The following is an 11,801-nucleotide window of genomic DNA, read 5'->3' as shown; positions in this document are numbered from 1 at the left end:
ATACTCAAAGATTCAGACTACAACCTGGTTCCTTGCTTATTCTTGTAATAAAAATTCAATATGCTGCACGGAAATGAAGTACTAATTTAAGGATGGGCATAAGAACAGATAGGTCAATGAATTCGCGTGGGAGAAGACAACTGATTTAAGTGGAAACCTATATGCCCGAGCCCAAATATTATTAAAGAATGCAAAATAAATGTAGAGGACATTTATAATCTCTTACTTCCTCTCTTCCTATCCAACTTTCAAAGAGTAGGAATATATTTAAGATATTTCCACATATCTCTGAAAGTAGGAATATATTATCTTTTCTTTAATGCAGAACTATTTTACTTAAACATGGGGAAAGTTTATGTGCATAATAAAAAATGAAAGTTTCATTTTCCAAAGGTTTTTTAATTAATTGTGAAGATCACTTCATGTTTAGAAACAATATATCCCTATCGTTTTAGAGTGTATGTATAAAAATATTTAAATGTGTAATATTTTCATAAATGCTTCATGTTAAAATATTTTATAAATTGCACATTGAAAGCCTCCTATATAAAATTATTATAAGTAGATTATGCATTATTTAAGTGTTTACAAAGAGAAATTCTAACCTCTTAGAGTTGTTTTTAAGCACCATCTTTCTGCTGTTTAATATTATGTTATAAACTGTGTCTTTAGAAAATTCTAAATGTTTCCATTCAGAGACAAATCAACTGATACAAGATACTGATGACTTCTGTAATACATAAACATGTATCTGACTTTTATGTAAGTCTTAAGAGACCAATTGCTGGTGGTCTGAAGCTGTTATATGACATGCTTCTACATTCCCAGGCCATATACTGCTTTTCTTTAGACTCTGACTCAAAAATAGGCATATTTTTGCATTATCATTTTAATTTCATATCTAAATAGGGTAGAATGAGTTTCTTCAAGGAATGGATAAACCTCTTACATATTATATGTATATAACTAAACATTGTTTTAGTTGTCTATGTTCTCTGCTATTACTGTCATCGGATGTTGGAATAATGTGTCTGCATGTATGTACATGTATGTATGCGTCTGTGTGCCTATGTGTGTGTTTGTGTATACACATACTCTTATATGTTAATCAAGTCAGTGTTTTCTTTTTACAAAAACACTGACTATTTTTGCTAGTTGTTCTATTTGCTTACCCTAAAGGTTGACCTGCAGAACAGGTGTGAAATTGAGAGGTCAGCCATTTTCAAAGGGCACGGCAGCAGTTGGGAAGATTGAGTTTCTTACACTTTATACCTTGTGATGTTTGTTCATTTTTAAGCTACTGAGCTACTTTATCTAAAAACATGTCTTGTTCTATTTTCATCTCCATATTCTCTTTGTATCTTTCTACCGTGTCTTTGGCAGTTTACTAAAACATCCTAGCTCTGTTTTGATTAAGTTTATTCATTTTAAGATCAGGCCTCAGAATATCCGGTCCATGTTTCAGAAACAGGATAGGAAGGAGACAGCACTGCAACTCAATTCTAGCCACAAGTGTTGACTAAAGATTCCTGCAAAACAAACTAGGCCTTGTGAGGTATAAAAGGGAAGGAGAGACCATTGTCTCTGTCCTAAGCAAGCAGACAGGCCAGTTAGCCAAATGCCCAATGCATCCAAGAAAACTAGTGTCCGAAGAGATGTGAAAACAGTGTGATCTCAGCATCATCTGAAATAGTAGGAGCCTTCAAAAAGGTGCAGACTTGAGCTGTACACAGAAAATGTGCAGCGTTGGATAGGGAGAAAGACTTAAAGACATCTGAAAGTGACCTCCAGGGAGAGGGCGCAATGAGCAGTCACAGAGAAACCAGATGAGCATATTCTAGGGACAATGTGACTGGCTTGACTGACAGAGGACTGGAAGCAGAGAGCAGTGGAAATAAGGCTGCCTGGTGCAGGCAGGACGAAATGAAGGGCAAAGCTGATGCACTGCTTCTAACAAAGACTAGTAACTTAACTAGGCATTGAAATGTGTGTGCAAAATCAGATCCTGGCGGAATCTCAGCCAAATAAAAATAATGTCTCTGTAATCCGTTATTGATTTGCCCATGCCCCTCTTTATTATGAATATAAAGAATTGGATGTATTAGGAAAAGACTTAAGAAAACTTTCCTTATACTTCCACATAATATATGGTTTTATATTTGAAAAATCAAGGTAATATCTACGTATTTAACAAATATTGAAATGACACAAAATGAAAATCCTGAACTTTAAAAATAGTTGTTTAATAAGGTTTACCAAACTACAATAATGACATTTCTTGTAAAACATGATAATTCAAAGTTGGGATGAAAATCTAATGAAAGTTTAATTTGCTGTTTTAAAGAGTTTAGGTAAAGTTATGGAAACATTGGACTAATGAAAAAAATCTGTTTTTAAAAGATGAAAACTAAATTATGTTGCCATAAATTAATATAAGTTGTTTCTGAAAATAGAAAAAATAATTAATTTAATAAATAAAAAGAAACTTTCAATAATATTTTTATTGGATGTATTATTGGCAAATATGTTCTTCTATGTAGTGGGCTCTCTTGTTATTTTGTTGATGGTTTCTTTTGCTGTGCAGAAGCTTTTTATTTTGATGTTTTCCCATTTGTTTATTTTCTCCTTAGTTTCCATTGTCCTAGGAGATGTATCAGTAAAGATATTTCTAGGAGAGATGGCTGAGATTTTGGTGCCTATGGGTTCCTTCTAGGACTTTTATGGTTTCACATCTTACATTTAAGTTTTTTTTTTTATCCATTTTGAGTTTATTCTTATCTATGGTGTAAGTTGGTGGTCTAGTTTCATTATTTTGCATGTACATGTCCAATTTTCCCAACACCATTTATTGAAGAAAATGTCTCTGCTCTTGCCTCCTTTGTCAAATATTAATTGAGCATAGTGGCTTGGGTGAGTTTCTGGATTTTCTCCAAAATATATAGGGAAATCATACAACTTAAATGGGCAAAGGACCTTAATAGATACTTCTCCAAAGTGGACATACAGAAAGCCAAGAGACATATGAATAAATGCTCAAAGTCACTAATCATCTGAGAGATGCAAATCAATATGACAATAAGGTATCACCTTACACCTGTCAGAATGGCTATCATCAATAAATCATCAAATAACAAGTGTTGGCAAGGTTGTGGAGAAAAGGGAACCCTAGAACACTGCTGATGGGAATGCAGACTGGTGCAGCCATTAAGGAAAACAGTATTGAGTTTCCTCAAAAAATTAAGAATGGAACTCCTATTTGACCCAGTGATCCCACTTCTAGGAATATATCCTAAGAAACACGAAACTCTCATCAGAAAGAATATATGCTCCCTATGTTCATAGCAGTGCAATTTACAATAGCTAAGATTTGGAAACAGCCTAAGTGCCCAACAGCAGGTGAATAGATAAAAAACAAACAAACAAACAAACAAACAAAAACAGTGGTACATTTACACAATGGAATACCACACGGCAATAAAAAAGAAAGAACTCCTACCATTTGCAATAGCACGATGGACCTGGAGAGTATTATGCTAAGTGAAATAAGCCAGTCAGAAAAAGATAAGTATCACACAATCTCACTCAGATGTGGAATCTAATGAACCAAGTAAACTGATCAACAAAAATATACCCAGAGACATAGAAGCCTGAACAGAATGTTGAACCTCAGAAGGAAGGCAGGGGAGGGTAGGTGGGAAGAGATCTACCAATGAACTTGCATAACCCATGGACACAGACAATGGGGTGGTGAGGGCCAGATTGGAGGGGTGGAGAATGGGAGTGAGCTGGAAGAGGTTAATGGGGGAAAAAGAAGGACCTATGTAATACTTTCAACAATAAAGATTTAAAATAAATAGGCAAAAAAGGAAAGAAAAGAGTGGCCCACGTTGCTCCAAGTTTATTAGGTGACGTTAGTGCTCTTATCTGGCCAGGCTCAGATGAGCACATTAAAAAAATTTTTTTTTATTGATTTCAGAGAAGAAGGGAGAGGGGGGGTAGGGAGAGAGAAACAGAAGCATCAATGATGAGAGAGAATCATTGCACACCCCCTCCTGAGGATCAAGCCTGCAATCTGGGCATGTGCCCTGAACGGGAACTGAATGCCAACCACCTGGTTCATAGGTCACCACTCAACCACTGGACCACATGGCCTGGCTAAAAGAACCTTTTTAAGCTGTTCCCTTCATATAGGTGTACAACGGAGGAGATGCTGGAAAAGCATGGCCTGTCATATTTCTTTTGAACCTTGCTGCAAAATTAGAGTAGATTCTATTCTTCAGTTCCACAAGAACTGGCTAAGACAGGATTCAAATAACCAAAGACAAGGAAAGGTCAGAAATCAGTAGATGAATTGGCCCTAGAGATGACAGCCCTCCTACCTCATCTGTATTAGTTCTCTTGCTAGTGGACTTTTTTTTTTTTTTGCTTTTTTTTCAGTTTTGATTTATGTATATGCAAAAAGTTAGCCTAATAAAGAAAACAACAAGCCTCCTGATACACAATAATATTCATGACTAAAAGAAATTATTAAGAACATAACATATATGCTAATGGGAAAAGTAAAGTATTTTATTTATTTCCCTAAATTTGGTGTGTATATTTTAAAGTTTCTCATTTAACCAGCAGACTGGTTTACTAGTAAGATGACAAGTAAAAGATAATCTTGTTTCTCTCACAGAATTGTAACAGAATACATATATTATTTGAAATAGTTCACTATCAAAATATTGGAGCTCAGCAGGGAAACACACTGCATTAATCCAATGTTCTTAAATCTTGAGGGATGAATGTCATATCAATGACATTTCTTCTTACATTAAAAATATATTTGGCTTATACAGATGTGAATTTTTTTCCTTCCTTTTTTTCTGATGCATTTTTTAATTTCTTTAAATTTATCTTTATTGTTAAAAGTATTATAGATGTCCCCTTTTCTCCCCCTATTGATCCCCTCCACTCCACTTCCTACCCCCTCCCCCATCATCTCCCAACCTACCACACTGTTATCTATGTCCATGGGTTATGCATGTATGCATATAAATTCTTTGGTTATTTCTTCCTGGCCCCATCCCTTTCCTTCAAAGATTTTTCCATCTGTTCCATGCTTCCATGTCTCTGGATCTATTTTGTTCATCAATTTATTTTGTTCATTAGATTCCACATATAAGTGAGATCGTGTGATACTTGTCTTTCTCTGACTGGCTTATTTCACTTAGCATTTTACACTCCAGGTCCCTCCATGCTGCCTCAAAGGGAGATGTTCCTTCTTTTTTTACAGCTACACAGATGTGATTTCTTAAGATGATTTTCCTACTTATACTTGCTAGAGTTGCCAATTTATTTTCATAATTTTATTTCTAATAGTTAGAAGCACAGCAAGATAAAAGGTGATGGCTTCATACATCACATTTCTTACCCACTATAAGATGCAAGTGTGCAATGCATCTCCCTTCGCTTATTCTCATGCCACAGCCTCTTTTGGCTCTTAACTAATACTTGGGAAGACACGGTGAAAGCAGCTATGCTTTGCAGAGGCTACTTTGCCATGATGGTTAACAATCAAATCTTGATTAACCAGGCTTTGACAGTTCTTTCTGAGATCTACTTTTCTTGTTCAACATAGCAATGTGACCAAAACATGTTCCAACAATCTATCTCTCCACCTAGCAATAGTTTTATAAGTCCTTAGGACTATGATTTCAAATGCTTCGTAAGTAATGTTTGCAAAGTCAAGTAAATCACCAATTTTTTCTTTATTGCATGCAGAAAAATACACAACTATTTAGATCCTTTGATTGTCATATTACAAAGATGTATGAGAATGTTAATACATTTATGTTACCAAAAGTCAAATAAACAAAATAAAATAAGTTACATTCTTTTATGCATAAGGGAATAATTACAGTCCATGTACCTGTGTTCATGAAGTAATAGTGTTCTTTGAAGTAGAAAGATTTGGTATTTTGACTGAAATTCTTAAAGATAGAATGAAAAAGCCAAACTATTAAGAACTGAAGAAATGTTAACCTTAATTCCATTGTAGTTTAAATCTGTCAACAAAGTTATCAGGACAGCAATTTTAGAGATAATATTCTAGGTACAGCCTATAGTATTCCACTTGTATTTAATAAAAATGTGCTTTCTCAATCAAACATTTGCCCTAAGTTCTACTTCAAGATGTTTGTATTTGTTCAACTTTCATTTACTACCACATGAAAGTCAGTTAAAATGTTTCACTCTAATTTTATCTTCTCATAAATGAATGTTTCTTAGATGTGTGGAATGATATATGCAAGTGTTACTCATTGGATTTACCTTTACAGGTAAATAAACAAAAAACATTTTCTTTCTGGAGATCAATGCTATATGCTCTATGAAAAAAGTTCCTATGGAAAAAAATCACCCAAAGGGGCCCCCTCAATGTGACTCTTTTACATACTCCTGGCTAAGTCATAAGTGTCAAACTACATATTTATGCCTCCTCTTGAGGACTAGCCTTTCAGGGTATCAAAGAGAATGCTCTGCCATAGAACAGAGCGCAGGGTTTTTCATATAGTAGTCATTCAATAAATGGTTATGTAAATCAACTGTATAAGAATCTTTGCATTATCCCCTTGTGACTAAAATAACTAGTTCATTATTTCACAGACTTAGACATAGATAATAACAACAGCCCAAACCACTGCTATTTTGGGTCATCTCTCTCAGTAGATTTCCATATTACTTATTTGCCTAGTTTACATTGTGAGTTATTACATAACAACCTGATTATTATATAATAAATATCACCAATGATTAGTTGTTTGTTATCTAAATGCATCTGGAAGAATAATTCATTGTATTATAATGAGAAAAGATTAAAAACATTTTTGAGGACAAAAAATACTACCAAGTAGAACAGTTCATTTGGAAGAATTTTAAAATTATTACTATTAATTAAAGTTTTATGGGTACAATTCATTATAAAGCAATGTTTGTAGAACTTTTAAATTTTCAACTTTGAATAATAGTTGACATTGAAATCATTCAATTATGTTACACAGTCTCTCTTTATAAGAGAAAAGCAGATTAAAAACAGGCCACCCACAACATTTTGTGGAATTGAAAGGTCATCTCCAAATTATTTCAGTCTTTCTCAGATTTGGTTTATGAATGCCCAGCTTTTGGAGTTATGAAGGAGGTGAAAGGTATGTGTATGTATAAAGTATTATTTAAGCAAGTCACGTGTTCCTTCAATTTTAGTTCACATATCTTAATATACATGTGTGTTGTTCTTAAAAATCTTAAATTGAAGTTGAAAGATTTGATCTATCAAAATGTGATGATAAATAATACAGTGGTAAATGCAAATTTCATGGCCAATACTGAAAAAAAAACAGTAAAAGCAGTAAAAGTCCCCTGCTGTTGTCCATGTTTTATCCATTTTTAAAAACCATAGAGGGAAAAATACTCTCAGGGGGGGAAAAATGAAGCTTTACTGCAAAAGTAATGAATGCAAGAAATGGCACTTGAAGTGGTGAAGGGACGTGAAGCATTGCAACTTCACAGCCTGGGAAGGAGCAACAGCTGTACCTAATTTCAACCTGACGTGCTTCAGATCTCATATTCATATAGGTATTTAATGATCCAAACATAATGGTCCTATATAGGATAATTACTTATATGAAGGAGCAAACTTCATACGCATTCCATTTTAAATGATCCTTTAAGAGGAAAAACTGCACTGGCTCTTTGAATAATGAATAGTCTTTTTCAGCCACCCAAATGTTTGGGGCTAAATAGCTTATCTTTGACGAGAGAGTAATAATAGAGCTGAGGCTACTTCTTTCTGACAGACTCTTTTTGTCTCCCCCCTTCCCAGGATAGCCAGTACAACGATAAAAGGTAGAAGGCCAAGCCGATCATTAAGTCATACTGGTAGATGGTTACAAGAAATATCAGAAACAATAGGAAATAAGATATTTTTGAGTTGGTGTATTTCAAAAGCAGAGACTGACTGCTTTGAGCTTGACTTTCGTGGGCAGGGAGGTTAGCAGAAGCAGAGCTCTCAGATTCCTTGTCACCTGAAAAACATGGTGATTGTCCAGAGTTTAGTAAGCCTTCATTTTTGTGCCTTACCTCTGCTACGTTTTCAACAGCTTCAGTGATTAAAACCACTGGCCCTACACACTCTTTCACATTGCATTCTCCTATATGTGCTTCTCTTCTGCCAACTGATCTCACTGTTCCTGAACTTTTGGAAACTTCTTCAGTTGTATCCCCAGCATGCGGGTATTTGTCAATACCCTGGATTTCGCTTGCTGGATTACAATTATATTCTGATTTAGTACGAATAGATTGGAGAGTCATGGTACTACCTGTATTATCTACAGCAATTGTCTGCTCATAAGATAACACTGAAGTTTTAGCATGGTGATTGGAAACATGAGAGCCATTCTCAGATGCTCTATTAGTGTCTGCGTTTAAAGCAGACTGAATAACAGCACCTGTATCCCTTTCCTTTGATAATTCTTGGACCTGCCCGGGATCTCTATTTTCTGAAAATATTTTTTTATCTACTGGTGACATTCCCAAATTCAGTTTTGAGGCTGTTTTTTGATTGCTGCTAATGACCTGTAAGGATTCTTCTACAGATGTTTTATTTCCAGTGCCACGTTTCTTCCTGTCATGTGTCTTTGCAGGATTGTGCATAGATATGGTTTCGTCACTCTCCATTTCATCTACATGTACATTACAAATATCTAAATATGATGTTTTTTCAAAATCATCATCATAGGTTACACCTACTGTATCTCCTTGACAAAAGGTATAATGTGAATCATCATTTCTCCCTTCATGTGGATCAAACGCTGTTTCCTTTACCTCGATGGGCCTGTCACTTCGTGCCGTCTCTTGAGGTAGCTTAGCAATTACTGCTTTTTCTCCAGCAGACGTGCTTTCTAGAGTACTTTCTGGTATTGTCTTAATTATATAAGCAGTACCTGCTCCTGCTTTCTCAGTAATATCATGATCAGCTAGAGAAGACAGTTCGGAGCTCACTGTTTCTTGGCAGGTAAACAATTTTTCTGTAGGAGTAGCAGTCAAACTCCTTGTATTATCTCTTTCCCCCCACGTACCTTCACAATCTGCATGTTGTTTGACCTGCTGGGTTGTATTTGTCTTACTCTCTCTTGCTTTTCCCTGACTTTCCAGAAAATTCCATCGTTTTTTACGCTGTTTGTTCTTATTCTGATCATCAGGATTAATCCTATCTACATTTTCTTCTTCAACTTGGAAAAGATAATCATTCTTCAAAATATTTCCATTTCTTGGTGAACAAACTTGAGTAGGCATCTCTCCCGAAGTAGCGTCTTTGCTAATTGAGAGATCATGCTCTGTGGTTGTTAACACCGCTTCTCCCCAACTTAGATTTCCTCTTGGTGATTGAAATGAATCTTCTCTGATTGCCTGGTTGGGAGTCGAGTTGTTTTTACTCTGCAGAAGAGTTAGTCCTCTGCTACTAGCTCCAGTCTCTTTCACACTTACTTCAGAGTGGCTTATCTTTTCTTGGTCATGTAAGATTGATTGAAGATTTTTGCTTTGTTTTTCATTAACACCCAGATGCATTTTTTGCTCCTCATTCTTACCATTTCCATAATCTTTCTTGGAAGATCCCTTTTCTATTGATTCTTCCAAATGGAAATCTCTTCTTAAACATTCCAAATCTTTCATTTTAATTTTCACAGCTCCTCCTTCATGTTTTTTATTAAGGTTGTCTTCCATTAGTTGACCCGAAGAGGGACAAGATATTTGCACACTGACTCTCCTTTGAGCGGGATTGGCGTTATCATCCAATACTTCTTTGTTGCTAATATGCAATTGCACTAAGTCATCACTACCAGTATTTCCCAATGATGGCTTGATTTTTCTCATATCTGAAGTAATTTCCTCTGAAGGTTGATGACTACACTCATTTCCTGAGAAATATTTTTCATTGCTATAAAAATCTCTCTTTAAGGAGCTTTCTGCTGATGAACTTGGAGACAAAGTCCTTTTAAGGAAGTCACTGTATACTTCATCATGAATATGCTTCTTCTCTAACACCTCACCTGTATTTGGAAAATTGACTGCATCTGTTGAAAATGTATTCTTTTCATCTCTGGAAGCAGTGCTTCTTATTAAGTCTTGATTTATCTTAAGGAATAAAAACAACAAGAAATAATGACCAACTGATTTTAAATATGCAAAGTGGATTAGATAGGTTTCATTAATTTGGCTACTGATTATCCGGTAGATTTCCTTGGCTCATTTCATTTGTGGATTTAGTACAAATTCTGGAAGCTAGGTGTTTTGGGGGGATCCTTGCAGGCTATGACTTGGGAATCATATTAATAAGAAAAGGGGCCAAAATTAATCACTCTCCTTCCCAGCTTCCAAATATCACATTGTATTATTCAGCTATTCTTGCTTGTCATTGCACTTTCTCCTCACTTAGGATATACACATTGATAGCTCCATGCTAATCAATTAGAGAGCAGCTTCCTGGGTGCCCTTTGCTGCATTCACACTTGCTGTAGGTGCCCCTATTACAGTTTCTCTTATTAATATGTTTTCTGCAAAGCCTCTGCAAACTATTAATAGCAAAACGTCACTCAAAGAAAAGTGAGGGAGTTAATGTCTCTGCAAATTCTGTTTTAATGACCCTCTGCCAACTGGTACTCAAATGTATTTGAGCTCTTCAGTGATGCCAACTGTCAGGATTTAACAGTGAGATGCCTGTGTGTGTGTTTTTTTTTCCTCTCCTCATAACTGACATTTGCATGATCTCAATAATTATATGCAAATCTTACGTTTTCCCCTTCTTCTCACATAAGGCTCATGTTACTTGTCAACTGCACAGCTGTCTTGTAAGCCAATGCCTGTGGGTTCCACAGATTTGGTTGTATTTCCATCTATTATAGAGCTTCATTGTTTTATGCATTAATGTCAGCATGGAGCAAATTAGCTTCTAAATTATAGCTCCCTGTTCATTTATTGGACATTCAATCTCAGTAACTTCTAAACAAACTTTTATATTTGAGCCTGCTCATTGTAATGAGATGTATTGGTGAAGTATGTGATTTTTTAAGGCTCTTTCATTATATTCTGTTGTTTGAAAAAAAATGGCAATGTTAACTTTCAGCTGCTGAGAATTCTCACAATGGGTGACAACTTTGTAGTTTTTTAAAGTTAGAGTAAAGTAAATTGCATACTTCAGTGATGCAGCTCCCATATCACTATAGAAAAGGGAGAATGTGTGGGAAAAAAGGATGAGCTTTATTTCTTTTCTGTTTTAGCCCTGACAGTTGAAAAAGCAAATTTTAATCTTGGATGATTATGAATCTATGTATTTTAATGACAAGAGCTCCAACCAACTACAGTAAAGGATAAATTACATTATGTGATTCATTTCTCCTATTTCTTCCTTTGTAATAAAAATGCTACCTAAACCATCCCCCCAAAATTCCAAATAGATTGAATGTTCACCAAGTGTGAAATTTATAACAAATATAATACTACATTTTACAGTACTGCACTTGTTTCCTGTTTAAAAATATGGCACAGGATATTTTCTCCTTATTTTGTAATTTAATACTGTCCAATGATATAGAACATTGAGATTCTCACAAAGATGTAAGTAAGAAAAAATGCTGCTAAATGCAATACTTGTCGTGCTGGACAGAACCCTAACATCATCTAGTGCAGCCCTCTCATTTTACAGATAAGTTTATGCTAAGTGTACACTTGTCACAAAGATTAGAAATGCACATCAGAATAGCTCT

At 35.2% G+C, this 11,801-nt stretch overlaps 1 protein-coding gene across 1 annotated transcript in view; it reads right to left on the bottom strand.

Moving 5' to 3' along the window:
- Positions 1-5,745: 5,745 nt before the first annotated feature.
- Positions 5,746-11,801, bottom strand: part of PPP1R3A (protein phosphatase 1 regulatory subunit 3A) — a 58,725-nt gene continuing 52,669 nt past the window's right edge. The window contains exon 4 of the mRNA XM_008152400.3: positions 5,746-10,173. Within this exon, the coding sequence (XP_008150622.2) occupies positions 7,819-10,173 (2,355 nt within the window). The 3' untranslated portion in view covers positions 5,746-7,818. The remainder of the gene's footprint in view (positions 10,174-11,801) is intronic.

Source organism: Eptesicus fuscus, chromosome 14 (genome assembly GCF_027574615.1).
Source record: "Eptesicus fuscus isolate TK198812 chromosome 14, DD_ASM_mEF_20220401, whole genome shotgun sequence".
Taxonomy (NCBI): domain Eukaryota; kingdom Metazoa; phylum Chordata; class Mammalia; order Chiroptera; family Vespertilionidae; genus Eptesicus; species Eptesicus fuscus.
This window is presented reverse-complemented; position numbering and strand designations above follow the sequence as displayed.